Source organism: Bactrocera tryoni, chromosome 4, assembly GCF_016617805.1.
Source record: "Bactrocera tryoni isolate S06 chromosome 4, CSIRO_BtryS06_freeze2, whole genome shotgun sequence".
In the NCBI taxonomy this organism is placed as follows: Eukaryota; Metazoa; Arthropoda; class Insecta; order Diptera; family Tephritidae; genus Bactrocera; species Bactrocera tryoni.
The window spans coordinates 68,913,797-68,938,377 of record NC_052502.1 but is presented as its reverse complement, the minus strand read 5'-3'; the positions used below and the strand labels follow the sequence as shown (position 1 = coordinate 68,938,377).

Sequence of the window (24,581 nt, the reverse complement as noted above, 5' to 3'; positions counted from 1 at the left end):
TCCTTTTCTCTCTCGCTCTCCTTTCATCTCTCTCTATATCTCACTCTCTTTCTCTCGCTCTGTGCAGTCTACTTTTACATAAATGAACTTTTCATAACAAAATCGAGATCTTAAATCTTCACCATACAGTAAACGGATATTTTTATTCTGATATATCTCCTTATAGATCTCTTTCTCGCTCTTTCACCTCTCTCTTTGTCTCTTTCCACTCTTCAATCTCCTCTTCTACTCTTTACTGTCTCTTATCTCCCTCACTCTCACACTTCTCTCTCTCTCTTACCTTTCTTCCTCTCGCTTACTTTCTCTCTATGCAAAATTAGAGGCACCACAGATAGAAAATAGAGCTCCTGAAGCTAGTCAAATAGCAGCCTTCTTATGTACTCTATAAAAATCCTCTCAAAATCTAAAAATATGGGCTCAAATACGATAATTAGTAACAGACTCAAGAAAGATCGAAGGCCAGAACGCCATCCCAGACCCTTTCCTGCTTTAGAGCGTAGAAATTTATGTTGAGCTCATCATAATCACAAAAAGACCCGACTTAAGGTCGGAGAATATAACTGCATATCGGAATAAAGCCTCCACATCTGCCAAACACACCAAGCTCTTCTGTTTATTATTAAGCTATCGTTTTAATTACATAATCATTAAATAATACTAGAATCTTCTCATTATAGTTACAAAAAAGGAGTAATATGCTACCTCTATATTGTTCATTTAAAACCATTTTTCCAAAAATCAAATAATTCAATTAAATTATTTTCCTTCTCTTCCCACCAGATGCGCACACAAGGATGAATTTGGCACGCAACGTGTCTACAAGAAGACTTCACCAAATTGTGTGCTCACACTCTACTTACCTTCGCGAGAGATCACACTTTCCGGCAATAATCCAGCTATATTGCGAGGCATTATTTATGTGGATCCAAAGGCGATACAAGGTTACAGGGTTTATGCACAATTAACGTTGACTTTCCGGTAAGCATTGAAAAGTTATAGATAGGAAGATGAGAGAGTGCGAAGAGTGAGAGAGAAAGGAGTGAGATTGAAAAGATATAAAGGGAGAGGAGAGAGAGCGAGGAAGAGAGCGCTTAGGAAATATATAAGAGGAGAACGATCCGTTTACTATATGATGAGGACTTATGATTTCTGTGCTATCTTTTGTTCTTATAATTTGTTAAGTCTTTGCTATTATGAATAGTGGACGCATATATCGACGAATATGTATGGTACTTCTAAAAGAGCCTTAACAGAAGTAAAAAGTTTTGATTCATGATTTACTAAATCTTATAGAATGCACATAGCACTGTTAGGTGACAAGTCGAAAGACAGCAACAAATCCTTATACGATAACTATTTTCTCTCATCCAAAGCCAACACTTTTTAGCTTGACAAACTTACTTATTTCACCAAGATCTTAAGTGTTTACGCTCTTCGAAAAAGTGCGAGTTGGGGATCTTTTTTATGAATGCTTCGAATATTTAGTTTTTCCTTCGCTCGATTGGATTCGTGAGATTCTATACAAAACCAACGTGCATTTCAAAATATTTAATATTTTCATTACTTGAAATACTGAGTAGATAATTGCTCATAAACGGAATCGAACGATTTCGGAGACCCAAAAAAAAAGTGGTATTACAATATCACCAGATCCAAGCCGAAATCTGCAACGCTTTTCAGGACCGTCCATACATCAACATCGCGAGATCCAAGCTAAATACTTTCAAGGTCCTTCCGTGCATCAGAATTTACATTAATTACTTTGAGATTTATTAAGCCTCCAAATGTCCAGTTTCCAAACAAAAATATGATATTTTAGAATGGTATAGTTTATAACTTTCTAGGAGAACGTAAGTTTCATTTAAAGTCTAGATTGTAGAATTTTATCACCTATTTTTTTGATACCTTCGCTGAGGACTTAACAGTTCCTTTGAGCTAACTTAAGAGTTTCGTAAAATTTTCTGTTCGTTACTTTCCTTATTATTGCAAGGCGTTTGCTGTACAGTTGTTACCACAGATTTCCTTTCCTCTTCCATTCATATCCGTTTGTTTTCATCTCTTATACTTTCTACAGTCGCCTCAAACTCTGACGTCACGTTAGCACACTTTCTTATACATATACGCGCCAGCATCTCTTTTCAATCACGTCGTCCAAGTGTTAGCTAGTAATAGTAGCTCCACATTTGCAAGTCAAATCATAATTTATTTTTTTCTATCTCATTCTTCTTCCATTTTACAGTTACGGCCGCGAGGATGAGGAGGTGATGGGTTTGCGTTTCTGCAATGAGGCTATTATGTCGCTACATCAAGTCTGGCCAAGGAATGAGGAGCCGGCGCGTGAGTCACTCAGTCCACTGCAGGTGAGTTCAACACACTTACACACAGGCTTGCTGCTTATGTTTCACTTTATCAAATGCATAGTTGATTTCAATTAGTCTTAGCTTTCACATTCAGTAAACAAAGTAATTTGTATTTAATTTGCGGTTCAATTTGCGTTCGAATGAAAAGAAGGATTTGTGGTTGTCTACACATGTTGTGGTGAAAGCATTTAAATGGTTGGTTAGTTAGTTTAATTATTCAAATGTTAAATCAGCGGTTGCCTGACTTTTGCTCACTGTCGTTCAGTGCTTCAGCGCTTGACGAGTTAGTGCGCTCTGTAGAGCTGTAAAAAAAAACAAAAATCACCAAATAACCCGGAGCTGCATTTTCTTATGCACTCAAACATTCATCTACTATAACAAAAATTAGGATAGGTGCCACAGTTTTGAAAACTTTTTAGTCGAAACAGTTGTTAAACTGATTATAATGAAACTCTAACTTTCCAATACCGATTTTGTAATACTATTTCTCCTTTGCTTCAAAAGAGCCTTCAGTTTGGGCGATTCTCTTCATTTCTTCATAGCGAGCATTCTTTTAAGACTTGAGCACTGGGAATAGTAGCTAGGGGCCAGATCTGGAGAGTAAGGTGAATAAAGCAGCAATTTGTAGCCAAATTTATATATTTTGTTCTAACGTTTTGACTGACATGTCACTTGGTAAATTGCTTAGGTCACGTTAGGTTAAGTGAGATGAACTGCTATATGTAGTCCTTTGCGAAGCCATAAAAGAGAAGAGCTCCTATGCTCGAACTTATGGCTTGATTTCAGACGGCCCACTAACGCTGTGTAATATGGTAGTCGCTGTTGTTGGTCCTTTCTTTTAAAGATAGTGAATAAAAATTCTTCTATGCGCAAGCAAAAATGCAGACGATATAACGTTTCCAGCCGACTGTTGCCTTTCTCCAAGCTTTGGAGCGGGTTCGCTTCTAAAAACTGCTCCGAGCTCGCAACTCGTCGTTGTTTTTTGTGAAAAAAATCTAAGCTCTTCTGTTGCGAATTTCAGACTGAATATAACTGAAACCGAAAAGAAGGAAGAAACCAAAACGGAGGAGTCGTCCTAGTAAGACGACGACATGGTCGGTCTCTTCGGTCGGTCTCTTCGACTAAACAACTCAACACTAAAGTTACTAATTTGAGTTTCTCTTTCTAATTTGATATTGCAGCAGACTCTAGAGATAGCATTTACACTAACTAATAACGGTAATAAAGAGAGTCAAACCGTATAAACAGTTCTAATTGCATATAATACTTTTAACACTTAGAAGCCAAGCCCACACAGTACAGCCACGTTGCCGCTTTGCCTTCACTTCCTTGAGTTACTAACAACAGCAACAATAAATTAGTTATAATTATAAATACCTAGGCAAGCAAACGATTGTTTCGCAGCAACACAAGATTTCTAATTCAAATTTTCAAGCGAATTTCAGCAGCTCCTTTATGGCAGCAACAACTATGTGTGCGTGTCAGTTTGTAGGTAGGAATGTTTGTGCGTGTGTATGGGCGCATTTTCACCACTACATTGTTAACTCGTAAAATTGAAATTGAAATTTTGTTAACTGGCTGCTAGATAGCACACAAAAGACTTTTCGGACCCAATAAGGTTTAGCGCACAACACACACAAGTGGCTAGTAAAATCCCGAAAGGCACTAAAATATTATTTGAGCAAATAATTACTTTGAAGTGAGTTGCTGGTCGCGGTTATAGCCGAGTTTACAACAGCCGTTCCTCCTTTTCGCTGTTCGGCATCAATTGGAGATTCCAAGTCTAGCCTGTTTCTTCTTTACCTAGTCTCTCCAATGGCGTCGAGCTCTACCTCTTCCTCTGCTTCCCCTGGCCAGCACTGCGTTACATACTGTCAGAACTGGAGTGTTTTTAGCCATGCGAACGACACGATTCGTTGAACTATGTCAATGTCGTCGCCGTATATCTAGGACAGCTCATTGTTCTATCGACTGCGGTACTCTACAATGCGCAAAAGGTCATAAATCTTCCGCAGAACGTTTCTCTGGATAACTCGTAACGCCGATTCAACAACTGTCAATCGTCCTTACCTCCGTCCCTATAGCAGGACGGGAATGATGAGTGTCTTGTAGAGTTTGGTCTTTATACGAAAGAGGGCTTAACTTCTCTAGTGCCTACTCAGTCCGAAGTAGCACCTGTTGGCAAGAGTTATTCTGCGTTGGATTTCGAAGCTAATGTTGTTGTTGTTGCTAATGCTGGTTCTAGGATAGACGAAATAATCTACGACTTCGAAATTATTACTGTCAACAGTAACGTTCGCCCTGCGGGTACGGGGGGACCCCCTCAGGATTCGGGAGGGAAACCAATATATCCCCGCGGTAAGGCATGCCTGTCGTAAGAGGCGACTAAGAACCTGGCCACTAGTCCAGAGCAGTATGGAAGCTCAACTTTTCATAGCTTCGGCTACAAGGTCATACCAAAGACTTTAACCTGGTACCACGGGGAGCAGTAGCCCCTGGAGTTCGCTCCAGTCTGCTCATTGGGTTTGGCCCTTTGTGGAGATTCGTGGTGACTGTGGTTAAAACCCAAATCGCCGGAAGAACTGACTTTGTCAGTCGAATGTGGAGTTGCATTGCAACCGGGTGCCGGACCCAAAGTACGGCAGAGGTTTTAGATGGGCCTCGAGCCCTACCGAGGTGGTTAGTGTGTCAATGCCACACTGCCAATTGGTACTGAAAATGTTTACCCAGTTTTCAGGGCGCTGATCGACGCATTGTATTGATTCGTTGTGCTTTTGAGCACCGTGGAGTTAAGCTGTCGACAGCAGGATCCCACGTTAAACACAATCAGACGTTGTCAACGTGGGAGCATAGTCGCGAGTGCGACGGCTTTTTGTTTGATAACAAGAGACACTTCGTCTTGCCCTCGTTCACTACCACATCCATTTGCTTCGCTTTTGAATTCAACCTGTAGAAAGTAGAACTAATGACGCGGTTGTGGTGTTTGTCGGTCTTACTTTCACGGGTCTTTTCCAAGTTTGATTTTAGATTCCAGGTTTAAACCCACACTAGTTAACGCAGCTTGTGGGTTCAATTGCGCAGAGCACACTTTAAATCCAATCATCAGACATGCTTTCGTCTAAACATATTCTACAAAGAAGCTGATGCATGCTCCTTATCAGTTCTTCGCCGCCGTGTTTGAATAGCTCGGCCGGTAGTACATCGGTCCCCGCCGCTTTGTTGTTCTTTAGACGAGTAATTGCTATTTGGATTTCTTCATGGTGGGGCAATGGAACGTCTGCTCCTTCGTCATCGATTGGGGAATTTCGGTCGCCATCTCCTGATGTTTTGCCTACACTGCCATTCAGCAGGCTGAAGAAATTCTCCCTACAGTATACGCTGGGCATCAGTCACTATATCACCTCTAGAGTTTCTACAAGAGTATGCTCTGGTATTGAAACCTTCTGTTAGTAGCCGCATCTTTTCGTAGAATTTTCGAGCATTACACCTGTCGGTAAACTATCCCATCCCGCACGTGTTGTGGTCGATTGTAACGTTGCGAGATAGATAGTCTATTTTCTCCACGCTGCAACACAACACTCCTTATCATACCAGCTGTTCTTTTGTCTTTTTCGAAAACTAATGGGTTCGTTTGCAGATTTACGTAAGCAGAAGATACTTGGTCTAGGACCGGAGTCGTGAGCTGCTTGAGCCATATGTAAACAATTTTTTTCTGGCCACTTCCAAGTGAATGGCGTTTAGAGCACTTTCCTCACTCGCACACAAGACTCCATCCTACAATTTCACTTATTAATTTCATATTTTATTTTTTAATTTTTATGTTTAAGGAGATATTATAATTTTTCGCTCTTTTTTGCATTCCAGGAAGCCTTAGTGAAGCGTCTTGGCGATGGCGCACACCCATTCACACTCACCCTAACCCCACAGGCGCCACCCAGCGTGCAATTAGTGCCGGCAAAACGTTACTATGGCGCACCGATCGGCACCAGCTATGATGTGCGCTGCTTTATAGGTGAGTGCAGATAATAAAAACAAATATTAATTAAGACAGCGAAGTAGTAAATTAAAAACGAAATGGAGAAAATGTGTGGCAAACTCAGAGAGCAAGCGTTATTAAAAGCAATAAAAGCAGCATTAAAAGCTTTGATAAATAAAAATCGCGAGCAGAATTGATTGAGATAATTACTAAAGACTTGGGCTGTCAGCAACACAATGAAAATTATAGTAATACATTTGCTACGATAAAAGCACCTAACAAAGAGAAAATTATGGTAAAAATGATGGAAGTGCCATCACTTATGTCCAGGTCGCACATATCCTATTGCCAATGCGCTAATCATATTAAATAGCCGCGCAACGCTAAGTGAATCAAAGCCATGCAACGTTATGTGGCACGTAGCATGTTGCATGTGCAATAGAAAATTGAAATTAAAAATCGCGCTCTTTGCCGCAAGCAAACACATGAGCATTGCGACAACGCGAAGGCCACCAATATTCAATTTCTTATACACACACACACACATGCATACTCATACAACACACATGCATGTTTGCACATAATTTTTATATTAGTTCCTCCTTGGCGCAATTTTATTAAGCCGGAAATTGAATATCCTGTGCGCCGGTATCACATCACGGTACATCAAGGCGAGCCCAGTTATTGGCGCCACCACAAACACATATGCGCCTAGATGTATGCAGCATGCATGCGTCTGACGGAAATCCGTTTAACTGCAGCGCTAACAAACGCACACATACGCAAACGTTTTCGCACCTAAAACGTTGAGTCTGCTCATGCGTGAGGTGTGACACTTGCGTCAGCACTGACATTCCGCTGTCACCAACATAATCGAATTTACTCACAACGTCGTGTGTTGCTTTTATTGTTGCATGTGTTAGTAACAAATGCAAGTTAACTCGCTGGTGAGCAACACTTTTGAGTGCAGCACTTGATTGCTTTTTCGCACTAGTGTTGCCATTTGCATATAAAATGCTTTTAGTTAACATAACAATTTGACGACTAAACCGATTAGTGTAAATTTTAGTTGCAAAGGCAGTCAGATGGGTATGTTTAGTGAGCGAAAAGCAATTAACCAGACAGCAAATACGTCTTACCGGATTATATCTTAACGGGTGCTATCATTTTAAAATGTTTTTTTCACGTAAATACGAATTTCTTATATGACAGCTGACAAATGACAAACCCAAAAACTTCACAAATCATCTTTTTGAATAAAATTACTATTGCTGAACTACTTTTAAACATGCTTTTTGACTTTTCGAAGCTGATTTAAAATTTACCCCGTGACAGTTGACAAGTGACAAGCCAAAAAAAAATCTTAATTTCATGAATTTCTGTTGTTAAATTATTTTACAGCTAGTTTTAAATAAATAATAGTAAATATGACATTTGTCACGTGTCATCTGACAACTGACAGCTCCACAAACATGCTACTTTACCATTTTTAATTAAATTACAACATTATTATAGTACTGTATTACTTTTATAGCGGCTTTTTGATCTTTTGCACCAAATTAAAAATTTGACAATTGACAGCTGACAAATGACAAACCCAAAAACTACATAACTTGTCTGTTTGAATAAAATTACCATTGCTGAACTACTCTTAAACATGCTTTTGGGCTTTTTGAAGCTGATTTAGAATTCTGCACGTGACAGCTGACAAGTGACAGGCCAATAAACTTCATTTCTCTTGTTGAACTATTTAACAGCTGATGTTAAGTACATACATAATAGTATATATGACATTTGCCACTTGTCACATGACAACTTACTGCAACAGAAGCTTCTTACTTTATCTTTTTAAATAAAATTACTATTGCTGAACTATATTTACAGCAGTTTTTGAAACTTAATCTAACAAAAATTTATTAAATAGAAGAAGAAATATAAAATGTTTAAATCAAAGCATATTTTACGTTTGCCTATATTTATATGTAACCTCAAATCTCTATATTTAAGTTTTATTTCTTTTGAATTGCTATACATTTGCGGCAATAATATATTCACATTTAATTGCTATTGTTGCAATAAATTTCTTCGAAATTGTCAGTAGATATTTCTCAAAAAACACAATATACGAGTGAGTCTCAAATAAATATTAAAAACAGCAAACTTCAGCAATAAATCTACAAACAAACACACATTGGTACATATATACAAATCACACAGTTATAAACACAAAATTTCCAAACCAAAATATTGCTCAACAAATAAAGCTTAGCAACAATCCCACAGCACTTTAGCTTCCTCACACAAGCGATGAAAATATTGTGGCCACTGACGCATACACAAATATTCAAATCGCAATGCAAAGCAACACTCAATTTTTTATTAAATTTCCATTTAAATACTTGGGAATGTAAATGCAGTCGAACAGATTTTCGAAACTTTTCGATTATGTGTGCAAACGAAAGCCTTTGGGTTCATAACGCTGCTGGCATGTATGTGTTGTTGAAATAGCAAAATTATTAACTATTTTCTATCAGTTAATGAACTCGTAAAAAGCAAATATAACCGAAAATATTCGCTTGAATTCGTGGCAATAATTTAGAAGAGCTTAAGTCGCATTAATTGTATGAAGGCAAATCGAGTTGTTTAGTGGCTTATGCTTTATTAACATATGTATGAGAATTCATGCATTGTTGCTGTTCAGAGTATTCCAAAGAATTATAATTATTATCACATAGACATAACTATGCACTATGACTTAAATCAACTTAAGCTGCTATCTAAATTTATCTCCAGATTTAGACTTATATCGTGCATCTGTGTTACTCTGCTCTTTGAATTCTAGCTGTCACTGATCTTCTACAATCAGTTTGTTCAAGCTTCATGAAAATGCTGCGCAGAAAAAGAAACGATCACCACAGCGGGTTGTCTATCATTTTTGACTTCCACGCATTTAAACAAAGGCTTCTACTGCCGTCTATCTATACTTTAGAGTATAAAACTTCAGCTACCAAAAATCAATAAAGCAACTGGTGATATTGCAAAGCTGAACCCCATTCGAACATGACCTTATATCAGTTGCAAAACTTTTTGTTGCTTGTATGACACGTGACCCATTTCGTGGTTCTCTACTTTTTCACAGAAACTTTTAACTTTATGGCAAATGTTTATTATTATACGAAAGAACATTTGGGGTACTCACAACCCGTCGTAAAGCATCGTAAAATCATAAAATTATAAATTTTTACACTTCTTTAAAAAAATTGTTGTTGGATGTCATACAAAAATGAGTTTACACATTTACAATTCTCAATGCTATGTTTTCGAATCGTTATAATTTATAACTTTATGAGACTTGTGAAAACCCTAATTATTTGGCATTTATTTTTTAAAGATTATATTTCAAATGTCGGCCGCGGCTATGTCTCAGATGGCCCCTCCGTTGAGTTCAATTTTCAATGACTCGTTCGAGCATTTCTACGGATAACTGGCGAATGACAAGCGTGATGTTTTGCTCCAAAACCCGAAACGAAGCGGGATTGTCTGATAGACTTTAGACTTTACAAATCCTCACAGGAAAAAGTCTAACGGTGTGATATCTCACGATCTTTTTGGCCAATCGATATGCCCAAAACGTGAAATTATATGTTCACAAAAGTGTTCTCTCACTAAATTCATTGATTGATGCGCTGTTTGCGAAATACGCCGTCTTGTTGAAACCTAATGTTGCCGAGATCGTGAGCTTCAATTTCAGAACAAATATATGTATGTAAATAAATGTAGTCGGCTATCATGGCGTGATAACGGTCGCCATTGGCGATTATGTTCTCAACGGCAACATTTTTGAAGAAATATGGACCGATGATTCCACCGGCCCACTAACGTGAACTGAAAACTGTTTTTTTTTCTTTGAATCTCTTCAAGTCGCTCTTCGTCCAATATGCGGCAATTTTGCTTGTTTAAATTCCCTTTGAGCAAGAATCTTGGAACTTTTCAAGAGCCCATAGAGCTCATTTCATCCTACTTGGCTAACTTTTGCTTCTCCCTGGAATGCTTGGCGGAGTTGTAGAAGCGTTATGCAGGCTTGCAGTCATCTCTGTACAGTTCGGTCGAGAAATTGTCCCTACTCCTATAACATAAATTTGTAATACAAATTGTGATAACCAAAATTCATTGATCTCTACGAATATAAAGACCCATCGGCCTTCGGTTAAAAGTGAAATAATCCAATTCATATAATTTGCATTAAAGTCTGATGCTTTTGTACGCTCTCATAGCTCGAGACTAGTGAGAGATATCTCGACTCGATATCATTGCCATCACAGCCAAATTTCAGAAAACTGAAAGGCTGATAAACTCGTTAAGTCAGATATTTCGGTCTCACTAGTGTTGAGCGCTGACAAGGACAGCAAGCGTTGGTCAGAATTAGAAACTGCACGACCACTAGATTCTTCTGGCGCAGGGAAAGTCATAAGAGTTCTGGTGAGCTCTTCGCCATCTGTGAACTCCAGCTTTCGACAGTAATTGGACTTTTGACTGGAAATTGTTCAATCGGAATTTTTGGGGTAAGATTGAACATTTCGCAGTATGCCATTTTCATAAGCTGCTTGGAATATGATGAGTTAGGATAATGGAATACCTCGGCTTTGCCGGATATGTACTTTTGCAATAATCGCGGTCGTACTAAGGGGGAATAAGCACAGGCTGTCGAATGTGATACGTAAAATTTTTGGGTTATTGACTTCTTCTTCTTAATTGGTGTAGACACCGCTTACGCGATTACAGCCGAATTAACAACAGCGCGCCAGTCGTTTCTTCTTTTCGCTACGTGACGCCAATTGGATATTCCAAGCGATGCCAGGTCCTTCTCCACTTAGTCCTTCCAACGGAGTGGAGGGTTATTGACAGTCGGAATTTTAATGTCAAGTCTGTACTCCTTCGTCCAGTTAGTAAATATGGTCGCTCTCAATTTAACGGTGGAGTTTCGAGATGTAGAAGTGAACAAGAACGGCAAGAGGACACCACCCTGCGGAACACCCTGTTTAATACTTCTCAATTTAGAGTTTTCACCTCAAAACAATACGGATGATTGTCGGCCGCACAGGTAGTTTATATGTAGTTCACCTCTTCAGTCCTTGAGGGAGCGTAGAGTTTTTGATGTTAAGAATCGTCCTCTTGCTGGTTGGTTTTTGATTGAGACCATGAACTATCAGGTTGTTTATGATGCTAAGTGTTATGGTGGTGATGTGTACTTTTCGGAAGCCTCACTAGAAAACCACTCAGGGAATATGTCTAACCTACAATACGTCCATCTAGCAATAGCCAAGAAATAAAATCCACAACAAAGCTTTGCAGTACTTTTCAAAAAGATTAGTCAGCTTCCACGCCTTAACCCTCCGCTAAGCGCAAAGCAACTTGTCTTGTGTTGTGATAATTAACAAAATTGCATGCAGTGGAGAGGAAACTTCAAATTTCGTACACGTGAGCACATGTTGCCGCGTTACCGGCAATTATACAGTACGTGAAACATACATATCTACACAATTACATACCTCAGTCGGCAGCATACCTAGCTTACCAGTTTTTGTTTTACCTGTAACATATGTACATAGCTCCAGCGCTTCAAGGAGAGTCAGTTGGCAGCACAGCCTAGCAATCTAGCGCTAGAGCATTGACAAAGCTAGCAAAGAAATACGAAATTGCGACGGCATGTGCTGGCATGCAATGTGCGTCCGCAGTAATAACCAAATGCTGGAGCTCAGGCGACCATAGACCGCAAACGTATTATGTTACAGCTCTCTATGGTTCCGGTAGTTCCGAGCGGCTGCTGCTACAAACTGGTTGCAAACAGTTACGGTTGGCATAGAATGGCAAGCATAAGCAAAAAGCAAAAACAAAAAGAGAACTGCCGCCGGTGTGTAGTCGTAAGCCGCTTAAAAGCCCATTAAATGCTAAAAGCCATTCGAATGGCTCGTTAACTGCACGCAACGGTACTTTTTCAACAAGCAATTTTTTAAACGCCCTCTGGCTTGCTCCCTCCAACACCTACGGCACCGTGTTTTGCTACGCAGCAATTGGTTTACGCTTATCGATTACTTTCGGCTTACTCCCAGCACCCCGCCCTTAATATATTTATAGCACACACATTTTATATTTTTATTTTATTTTATTTTTCTGTTGATTTCAGCGGATAAAACAGATGAGAAATTCCACCGGCGCGCCTCAGTCAAAATGGGTGTGCGTGTTATCTATCGCACCGATGTGTATCAGCAGTCGAATGGACCAGAGAATTTCGCCGCGCTCATCAACAATCAGGGCGCCTCGCCGCCATCGACTGCGGCGCTCACATCACCGCCCGCAACGCTTGGTGGTACTGGCGCGCTCAACGCCCAAAATGGCAACACAACACCCGGCTTGTCTTCGATGCTGGGCGGCAGCGGCAGCGCTGATAGTAATACGAGTTTTGAGGGTACTACCACCGCCAGTTCAGCTGCAACCACACAGAGTCACGCCAAGCCGCGTAAGTCAGAGCGTGGCGATTCGTTTCCCAAGCTGCGCCTCTCACCGAAGTCTTTTCGCTTTAGCGGTCGCTTTGGACGCAGTAAAAGCGAGATAGAGAAGTGTCCCAGCGATCCGTTCTACAATTACAGTAAATCGTTTCAAGAGGTGAGTATATAAAAAATAATAAATGAGATAATAATGAAGGGGTACGTGGACTACAACACGTTGATGTTGACTTAAAGTACAAACATTCAAATGTTAGAAAACTAAAACTAGAAATGAGACTCCCACAAGATCCATGGTTGGGCCTGTCATATGTCTTAACTCCAAACATAAAAAGGGAAGTAGTTGTTGGAGAACAGTCTTTCGAAACTTCATAACTTGCTATAAATCGTAGAGACGCTCTGATGTTTTCGTTACTATGTATAGAATAGGATTTTTTTTCATTCAGTCGTATTATAATTGGGACTGAAAGTTGATGTGATGATAATCTAAATATCTAGCTTATATTAGCATCACTATTTAAGCCGAATAGCCAATGATAGATCCTTTTTAGTTCTTGTAGAAGATTCTGTATATATTGTAACGGAGTTGGTTTAATTTATTGAACTTTATTATTCATCTGTTTGTGAAGAAGGTAGTTGATGTAAATGTGTTCATATCGATAGGAAGTTGTGCCGAGATCTCTCGAAATAACTTCCCCTAGTAGAAGACACTTTTTAATACAGTCACTTCCTGGATAACCATTAATGCCAGATCTCTTCTTTCAATACCGGCAATAGAAAAACAAATACTGAGAAAGCCATAGATCTCAACTTGAAAAGGGCTTGCTTGAATCGAAACTTAAGGCATGAAAATGGTCTCACATTGGACTGCTCCCACTCTGAGAACCAATGAAGAACTCTCTCCAAAATATTGCTTATAGTTATACAGTTATCTTAGGTCATGTTATGGAGATCTCTTCAAGTCTTAAAATATTTCTAAAATATTGCGAATAGTTATACAGTTTTCTTAGTTATACACTTTTCTTAGGCTCTTGCTCAGACTTTCAGTCTGTTTTGAAATCACTTCCAGTAAATTGAGATCTCTTCAACCACGGTGGATATAATCTCCAACCGACAATATTTTATGCAAATTTTTAGATTTATTCGATCGGCTTTCTGGGCTATATATGTATAGATTCAGTCCAATAAGTACCTGCCAACTGTGTTATGTGAGCTCTCCCAAGTCATTTCATAAGATCAATAGAAGTCAAGATTTCTCTTCAAGAAGCTCAGCTATGATTACTTAACAAGTAAAGTCTTGCAAGTAAAAAGTAGACTAAAATATTCGCTTCGATGATTCAGTCAACAACATGTTTATTCGTGGTATTTATTATGAACTGACTTTATCTTTTTCTTCTTCTTTACTGGCGTAGACACCGCTTACGCGGTTATAGCTGAGTTTACAAACGGCGCGCGAGCCGTTCTTCCATTCAATGTTTGGTGCTAATTGGAGATTCCAAGTGTAGCCAAGTCCTTTTCTAGCTGGTCTTTCCAAGAGAGTGGCGGTCTTATTCATCCTCTGCTTCGGCCGAGTACTCTCAGAGCTGGAACACTCCAGCATCCAATCGGACGATATGACCTAGCCAGCGTAGCCGCTGTCTCGTAATTTGATGAACTATCTCAATTTCGTCGTATATCTCGTACAGCTCACCGTTGTACACTCTTGTAGAAGATTGTACCTCCACTATTCAGCTCTGCAGCCTTGTCTGAAACCTCAATTGGTATCAAACGGCTCGAAGTGGTCCTTCTCAATCCATTTACACAGGCGTATGAGTTTTGTGGAGATACCGAATCTAGACATGGCAGTATAAGGGCTGCTTTGTTTCGTGCTAACAAAAGCAGCATTAAAATCGACGAAGAGGCGGTGTGTGTCGATCTTTTCATGGGTCTTTTCCAAGATTTCTCGCATGGTGAATAACTGGTCAATTGTTGATTGTTCAAGCCGTAATCCACACTGATAAGGTCCAATCGGTTTGTTGATTTTGGACTTTATTGTTCACACAGTGGGATAAATAGAACCCTATATGTGATGTTGAGGAGGCTCCATCACCATCAATTGGGGAATCGGGCTTACGAGCTCCTGATGTTAAGCTTTCACAGCCATTCAGCAGGCTGGAGAAGTGTTCCCTCCTTAATTTCAGTATGCTGTGGGCATTAGCCACTAGATCACCTCTTGGGGTTCTACAAGAGTGTGATCCACTCTTGAAAACTTCTGTTAGTCGCCGCATCTTTTCGTACAATTTTGTAGCATAACCGACTGACATTCTCAGAGAATGTAATTCGCAATCAAAAATTTGAGTATCAGTTTTAAATGTTCCAAGTTAACATACATATTGTCCTTGACCGTCGCATTAATTTTTTTATGAGACTATTGCTTCACTTACTTGGCTCATTTATCTTCATATACATTTAAGCAATATTTCTAACCACTCAAGTGTCTAGTCTACCATGATTATAATTTACAATATCTGTTAAATGTTAGTTTACTCATCAAATGTAAGTACACCAAAGGTCATAAATTTGAAATTGGCAATAAAAATTATAATGAGTTTAAGTCGTAAACAGCTAGCAATAAATTAGGCAGCCAAATAAAATGTAACGACTGAAACTGGGTGCTTGAAATTGGCTTAGTAGATATCCGCAACTCAGCTATAACCACGTAAGCAGTGTCTACGCCAATAAAGAAGAAGATATCCCCAACTTTCTAAGGAAATAAACTTTCAGCGTTCAATTTAGAAAGATGGAGATTACTTATTACATAATTTGGGGATATATACCTCTATGGATTAATAAAACTTTTTTCTTAAGTACATGCTTATTTCGAAAGGGTTGGCTTCAGTAGGAACCTATTTCATTCTGAGTGCATCTATCACCTATACTTTTGACAGAAATCCAGCTTCACTCTCACTTTCTCTTGAAAAAATTCCAGCTTCACTCCCATGAGTATTATCTACGAAAAGTTTTTATTCTAAAAAATACCTTAGTAGCCATGCTTCTATATTCCTCAGAGATTAATTGAGAAAGCCGCAACATTTCTCCCAAACCAATACGGTTATTATTGGCTTACCGTCTTGGAAAGCCTCGTATCATACCTATCGACTACATATATTATATAGCCAAGGTCATAATCTCTCCCAAATATGTAAACCAGTTTATTGGCCTACCGTCTTGGAAAGTCTCTTATCGGATTCCTATGGATTACATATTTTATATAGTCAAGGTCATAATGTACCATACGTGAATTGGGATGCCACCTATAATGGTACCCTAAAATATCGCTTTATGGTTAGTTTTCTACAAAATGGATTTAATGCATTGTAAAATTTCAACCAAAATATGGGCCAGCTAATAGAGCTCGGTTTGTGAGCCTGTAATAGAGCTAATAGACCTCGAGCTTATCAAGTTGTAGTTCCAAACTTGCGCCTGGAAAATCCTGACCAAGCCTAGTTAAGCTTATTATCAGATTTACATCGCAAACTAAGACTCATGAAAACTATTTCCGGGAAAGTTTAATACTCATAGGAGTTTTGGTTCAGCAATAGGAGAAAAATGGAGATACTTCCAGAAGGATTTTATGTAATAAACCAAAGCTACATTTTCTGGTGGAGACGATGCAAAACGGAGTAAATACTTCTTCTATTCGTGTTTCGCACTTCGGTCTCCACTTTATCTAACAAAGCTTTGTGAAAGTCTGAAACTTCTTCAATTCAAACGTAAATACCCGATTAAAGAGAATCTTTAATTAATAAATGTTTGTTGAAATTATGTAAATGGTCAACGAATACTCTTGTTGAGGTTGGTTTAGGTATCAGAATGAGTGGTAGACCAAAGAAACTCCCGAACACTTCGAAGTAATTCAAGCTGGGCTAATGTTTTCATTAAACCTGTTTAGCAAAATGTATTGTCCAAGCCTTAAAATATATCTGAAGATAATCCAGAAATTGTAGTGGATGGTTCGCCTTCTCACTTTAGCGCGGGTGACCAAAAAACTGAATTTAACTGGTTAATCTGGTTAAGTTGGAGGATAGGGTCATGGCTTGTGGCGCCCTCACTTTCGTGAACTTCTACCCATGACCCTAGCCATTCGCTTGTAGCGCCCAGAGAACTTTCCTTACTTGGTGTAAGACCGAAAGTCTTGAGTTGCTTGAGCCAAATGTAAAAGAATCGTTCTTGAGCACTTCCAAGTGAATGGCGCCCAGAGAACTTTCCTCACTTTCGTGCACTTCCACACATAACTCTATCCTCCAACTTAACCAGCTTAACCAGTTAAATTCAGCTTTTTGGTTACCCTGTGGCTTATATGAAAATATATACTATAAAATGTTGGTAAGGCACTATCAATTTATGTTAGTATTAAATTTGTTGCATGCCACACAAATAAGTGAGTACACATGCTAGTGGCAATAAATATAAAAGCACAGACTGAAGTAAAAACAGCCAACGAAGAGGTCACAGTCTGGACGCCTTGGGGCATAACATTGTAAGAGGATAACAAAAAAGCCAATCGCTGTTGAGTTGAGTCAATATTTGCCGACGGAAGAATGACGGCCAATAAAAAAGTGAAAAGTAAACCGACAAACTAAGCGAACTCTCATGTATTTAGCAGACAACAGCAAATACCAAAAGTTGTTGGTGCAGAACAGTGGACTGCAAACAGCAGACAGTATGTAGCGTGGACAGTGGTGGGTGTGTAGAGTTAAAGAAGAAGAAGGGGGTATAGAGAGACTAGAAAGGGCGTGCAGACTTTGTTGATTGTGTCCAAGTTGAAAAATGGTGGCTAATAAATGAATAAACGACTAGTGAAATATACTAATACTTGGCAACTAATCGAATTTCCGTTTCCGTTTTGCCTTTCTCTTCCCCACATGCTCAATCTGCCATTACTTGACTGCAACAACAAAAAAATTAAATTCGCAAATACCTAAAACAACTTAATGCGGCGCAACAACAACAACCTCGTTATAGTACGATTGCACTGCTATTGCCGGCGGAATCGGCGCTGTCGGCGTTGGTGGCATTAGCGGCGCACCACTCACTGCCTCGCCGGGTGGCGGCTGCACGGTCGGTGGTGTGATTGGCGGTAATGCAGCATGCGCGCTTAGTGGCGGCGCCGGTGGTGGACCACAAGGTGCCGTGGACAAGCCATTCCTCTTGCAGGACGGACGTGTCGGCTTGCGGGCAAGCCTCGATAAGGCCTGGTATACGCATGGCGAGGATGTCTGCGTGACGGTGAACATCAAGAATGACAGCCGCAAGACGGTGCGGAAAGTGCGGGTGAGTACGAGAATGCGCTGTGAGCAATATATACATGTATTAGTGTGTGTGGGTGTTATTGTGTGCTGCAATGTGTAATGAATTGGCGCGCAAATTTCCAGCTACTTTTTGCCGTCAGCATTTCTTGCTCTTTAGCTGTAATTGAGCAGTTTGAGGTTTTACTTCTGCAAGTTAAGCAGAAATGCGCTTATTGCAACGAAGTTTAGTTAAAATTTAATTGCCTTTATCCCTTTAGAAAAGTGAAGTGCTTGGTAGTGAAGGTTGTGAGAGTTTGAAATAAATACTTCACTTTTTAAGATTGTATAAATCTTGTTGATGAGCTTAGAGTTTTACCCAAAGTATTTACTCAACATAAATTTTTAGATAGTATAAATACTAATCTACTCTAGAATACACTTAAAATATATTATTTGTATGGTCTTAAGACAACAAAAATTTTCTTCAGCCATTTCTTCTTCGGTTCAAGCTCCAATTTCATTCTGTTTTATTTACAAGTTTTCATTTATTAGCAGTTTTCCTATTAATTAATTATTATTATTTATTATTTTTATAATGTTTTCCAGTTTGGATTCCAATATAATTTTTGTCCTTTGCTACCACAGCACAGAATGGAAACATTAAGTATCGTTTATATAATTATTTCAGTAGTTTGATATACTACGTCACACGTATACATTACGTTATATTTTTCAATTTTTCACTGTATTTTCTAAACTAAATTCCACAGAATACTTGCTGTGGTTCTAACCACAATTTTTTTAGCCTTTATTACTAAGGTTACAATTTTCTACAGCTTTCTAATACATTTTTCATACTACATTATGCAACATTTATAACTTTTTTTGAAAATACGTTCAACGTGCTGTTAATTTCATTAGTTTTTTTCACTTTGCTAAAGCTTGCTAGTTTTTTTTTATTCATGTAACATTTTTAAAATTTTTTTTATAAGTTCCACATGTTATGTGATAGTCTACTAAATAGTTTTATTTAATATTTTGTAATAATTGAATATATTTTAAAATACATTCCACATTTTGTTTTAATTTTTCTAAATAATTCATTAAACATATTTTATAAAAACTTGCAAGACTCTGTGGAACAAATGTGGAACATTTGTTACTTTTTTTAATTATGTTCCACATGCTATTTATTTCATTATTATTTTTATATCTGCTAAAGTCTGCTAGTGTTTTTAATGTCATGTAATATTGTTTTAAATTTTTAAATACGTTCCACACATCATCTGATGATTTATTTCAATAAACATATTTTATAAAAACTTGCAAGACTCTGCTAAATAACCTTTCAAAAAATTTGTAACGTTTGTTACTTTTTTTAAATTATGTTCCACATGTTGTTTATTTAGTGTTTTTAATGTCATGTAATATTTTTTTAAATTTTTAAATACGTTCCACACATCATCTGATGATTTATTTCAATAAACATTTTTTCAGAAATTCGCAAGACTATTCAGATAGTTTTCTAACATTTTAAAGAGTTTTTGAACCTACATTCCACACTTTAATTGATGGTTTATTACGTTAAACTTATTCGGAAAATTGAAAAGCTTTTGCTAGGTAGCTTATGTATAAAAATTATTTTTTAATATTACATAGCATTTTTAGTTTTTTTTTAAATACGTTCCACATACTGTTTAATAGTTTTTTTTACTTTTTCTAAAATTTTCCAATTTTTTTTTAAACATTCTATATACTATTTAAGAGTTTACTTCGTTATGCTTTATTTTTAATTTGCAAGACTCTGCTAGATTCATTTTTACACTATAAACATTGTATATTATTTTTACCTGTTTTTGAAAATACATTCCACATATTACTTGCTAATATTATTCTTTGAACTTTTTTCTGAAAGTCCTCCAGACTCTGCTAGCAAGTTTTTTTTGCAACTTTTATTACTTTTTAAGCATTTTGTAAATGTGTTCAAAATACAATTCGATAGTTTGCTAAGCTTTTTCTAAAATTTTGCTAGATAATCTTTTTTGACATTATATTACCTTTTTTATTATTCTTTACTAAGATTTTTAAATACGTTCCACATATGTTTAATATCTATTATTACTATTTTATTTTTTCACCGTTTTTCGCCTTCACACAGACACATTTCCTTCTCATTTAAACTGTTTTTAAATATTTTTTCCGTTTCTGCTGCCGATTTTCTCATTTCTATTACCTTTTCTACCACTTTCAACTCTATTTCTGTCTATTTTATTTGAAAAACTATTACCAAATCACAATGTATTACTCTTCTGGATCTTTCTGAAACTGGATCTACCGCTTTTAAAAACATTATAAAATACTTTTTAAAGCAAAAACTACTAATTTTTATAATATATCTCATTTTTAACTTGCTTTTCTGTTGCCTCTTTCAGATGCCGTATTTTTTCGCGCTTATTTCATTTAATTTACCGTCAATTTTCAATTTTATTCATATATATTTCTATCTATCTATGGTGCCTGCGTAATACTACTAAATTTTGCTATCTCTTTTTCGGCATAATACTACCTTTTTACCAATATCTGCTGCCTTATACAACTACGTTCCACACAATGTTCAATTTGTCTCTAATAATGTTCACATTTTATAAAATGTCTGCTGACTTCCATTCAATTCAGAATAATTTTTTTTACTAAATATGTTCCAGAATCTAATCAAATTGTACCTTTACCACATTTGCCTACTATTTTTTTTGCTCTGTTGCTCATAATATTGACATTTTAATAACTGCATTCTTTTTATATTTTTGAATAAAATAAGGAATTATCTACTCTTCCTTGCCTTCTGTAAAATAATTGCTTTTTTTCTTCTCCAGTCTTTTGCTAATTTTTTTTTTTTTTAATTTGTTACTATTTTCTGTTTTCCTTCTTCAAACAAAAGCTACTTTTTTGCCACTATCTACCATGATTTCTCTCTTGTATATTTTCTCATCTAATCCTATTTTTTTTACTCCTTCATTTAATAATCTTAAATAAGTTTTTTTCTTATTACACTTCGCTTCATGCTTTTCTCATATTTTCTCAACTTCAGCAAACGCTTCTCAACACTTCCTCATTTGTTATATTTTATAGAAAATTTTTATTTACAACAAAATCAATTGTTGTTGTTTTCAAATTCTAATCAGTCTCCATTGCCGCTCTTTTAGAGCTTAAGTTTTTAAGACGTCGCTGTGGGCAGTCAAGTAATCGTCTTAGTCAACTGCATTTATTTTTAAAATTATATAACGTGTCCTACTTAGAATAAATGCACGCAAAGAGAGATGATATAAATATATAGTTATATAATAGTTCATATAAAACTATTACCAATATTAGGTTTATTATTGTCCAAACTCGGAATGGATCTTCACTAAAATCGTTTCCAAATGCTGAATAATGACACCTTTGTTAAAAAAACTATAGGGACTCTTAATTCACAGGGTTTTGAAAAAGCAAAGAAGCTTCGACTGCATTTACGAATATGTTTCAAGACCAATCGGTTCTCTAGGCAGATAACATGTTTTCACCAAGTTTTGTTACCGCAGAAAATTTTCTGAGGCCAAGCACAGTCAGTCTTCCAAAAATATTTTATTATTAGAATCACCCTGTACTCCAAGGCGCTTATTTTCCATACTTAATTTGTTGCAAATGCAAAGTCACATCTTAACTGCTGCTGAGCCATGCAAATTTGCTGAGTTTGTGGTAAAGAGTCTGTTATGCACGCAAACGATAAAATGTGGATTTCTTAGCGCTGACACTGATGCCAAGCGACAACTCACTTTTGTCATTCATTTTCAATTTCCTGCGACGACCACTTGCGACTGTCTTTCCAGCGCCAACGCTCTGCCACCCGATTTGCGGGTTCCACTTTCTTTTTGGTTGTTTGTTGCACTGCTATTCATAAAACTTTGAACAATGCAGACACTTGAAGTTACCTCGAGATTTTTCCTCATCTAGCTATCTTTCTCCTCTTTCCTTTTTTTATTTTGTCTGTACTTGAAGATAACATCGAACAAAAATAACTGCACACACTTGAAACAAAGCAAATTGCAACTGTTGAGTTCGAACAAATAAGCAGCGATGGAGGGAAAAATAGGAAAGAGAAGAAAACAATAAGAAAATGGAGGAAGGCGGAAAATCGAGCATAAAGTAATGCTGTCTAAAACTTTGATTATATGCATGTTCAGTTTTATGGAGAAAACTTGTTGAGCTTTTTGGAAATATCGACAAAATTGATGACATAAAGTAGCTTTTAGTTAAACTGCGGGATTTGTGAGCGGTTTGCTGAAGTGCATAGCAACTGCAGAGCAGAAGTTTTTTAGTCAAGCTACGAGAGTTGAACGGTTAGCTGGTCTCATATTGGAAACTAAACAAGTGAAAGTAATTGACTAAGTATTTCGTAAGATTTTTTACTCTCTGTCCTAAATACTCTTTCTTGGCAGTTATCGACTGTGTGTTTTGAATTTTTTGATTTAAAATTGAAAACAGCGAAGTCGATAAGACTTCCTATAAACGAAATGATATAAGGCTAAGAAGATAATAGTATTACTAAGAAGATTCTACAATTACTAAGAAGATCCTACTATTACTATGAGGATCCTACTTGGATCCTACAGAGATCGAATTGAAAGATCATGACGACTTTATAACACTATAAACATCTTGAAAATTTGTTTTAGATATGCAATTTTTCATAAAGAAAAATACTATACGTCGCCTGTTCATTCCATAAAATAATAATTCGCACTGAGAAAGAACTAGAAGTGTACAAAGAAGTATTGTCTCACTTAAACCCATTGGAGCTAAGTACTATACTTTTTTAGAATAATCTACTGTGCTTTGAGTTATTATAAAATAAAAACTGGCACTAAATCTTGCTCATCGATTTGAGCTTCCTAATCAAAGTCTCAAATATATACAAGTTAAAACCCAATATCGCCGTCGGCATGTTTAGAATTGTTCACTACTGTTATTCGAGGCCTTCATTCGATGCCTGATCTCTTATATTTTCTAATAGACTATATTTTCAGACAGAGTCTTAATTTAGTAATTAGTAAAATCCATATATATAAAAGAAAGTTGTGTAAGTTACACCATTTATAACTCAAGAACGGCTGAACCGATTTCGTTGAGTATGTATTATACCACGTGCATCCCAAAAGACTGATGTCATTACCTTGAGAACCGGTTCATCATGTGCAGTCCACTAAAATGACAGTCGATTGGCCTCCAGTAGGAAATGATGTTTCTACTGTCACACAACGACGCAAAAATTCTGTTTTATTACGATTAAAGAGCGCTCAAACACTTCTCAGAATCAGTTATTCATTGTTTTTCTTTTTTTGGGATTATGAACTTGCGAGGCACCCACTTTGCACATAGCTTTCGAATCTTTAGAGCATCATTAACCTCGGTGCTCAAATCGCCTGTTTCCAGCTTAGTAAATATCTTTTCAACGGTGGATGTCCCTGAGCCCAAATTCAACAGTATTTTCCCCCAAAATGCAATGCTTTGTTAACACACGAAATGCTTTATGATCCATTTTTTTGTAAACTAACACAAGTTGCTTCACAAAAATGCTATATTTCATGAACTAATAATTATAGTCCAACTAATAGAAATCATATAGATAGTAGTAGTAATATTATCTATGTATCAGCCACAGTGAAGCGTGGACGGGTCCTCTAGTTATTATTAAAAATATCTCACACTTGCAATATCCACCTGTAACCCACTCAATTTTACATTGTATACATTCTAAATTTTTCTGCACCGCTTGGCATTCCATTACACAAGTTCCTGCATTCGAACTGCATACGAGATTGTGCAGCGTGACGTGTAGAAACGCTGCGCTGCGCTAGACGTGCGAGTCACAATTAAACTCACGAAGTTCTTACGCCAAACTGGAGAAATGAGAAAATGCAACAATCAGCAATCGAAAATGTGTGGCATGCACAATGCTTTCTTGCGTATAAGCCCGCCTGCACGCTTGCTTGATAGTTACTGCAGCCTTAACGCCGTGCCTTCCTCATCACCGAACTCATCATTAGCTGGCTGTCTGCATGACATTGTGACGCTCGCCTGTTGGTAGTGTTTTAAATATATACAGAGTATGGGTAATTGCATTGCTGCCATATAACCTGTGCGCTTGAAGCGCTCCACGCTCACGAACTCGTTTCACCAAACTCTACCTTGCATTATAAACAGCTGTGAACAGCTGGCGGCGAAGGTCGGTAGTGACGTGGCTGTTACCTGTCGATTGCGGCTTGTTTGCTTTCGTGGCTCGGTTTTTGTTGTTTTCAATGTTTTCTCCTTGCCATTCGTTGTTGCCAGCTAGTTGCGAACTTTATTTCGTTCTACATTGTTTGTTTTATTATTGGTGCACAAGTAGTTTTACTTGCACGCTAATGTTTTTCCCTACGCTAAGTTTTAATAT

General features: G+C 37.5%; 1 protein-coding gene across 1 annotated transcript in view; it reads left to right on the top strand.

Annotated features, from left to right (window-relative positions):
• The window catches only part of LOC120775686, a 135,659-nt gene that overhangs the window by 80,971 nt on the left and 30,107 nt on the right, over positions 1–24,581 (top strand). The window contains exons 2-6 of the mRNA XM_040105985.1: positions 781–978; positions 2,240–2,360; positions 6,225–6,372; positions 12,521–12,999; positions 17,844–18,152. Of these exons, the coding sequence (XP_039961919.1) occupies positions 781–978; positions 2,240–2,360; positions 6,225–6,372; positions 12,521–12,999; positions 17,844–18,152 (1,255 nt within the window). The remainder of the gene's footprint in view (positions 1–780; positions 979–2,239; positions 2,361–6,224; positions 6,373–12,520; positions 13,000–17,843; positions 18,153–24,581) is intronic.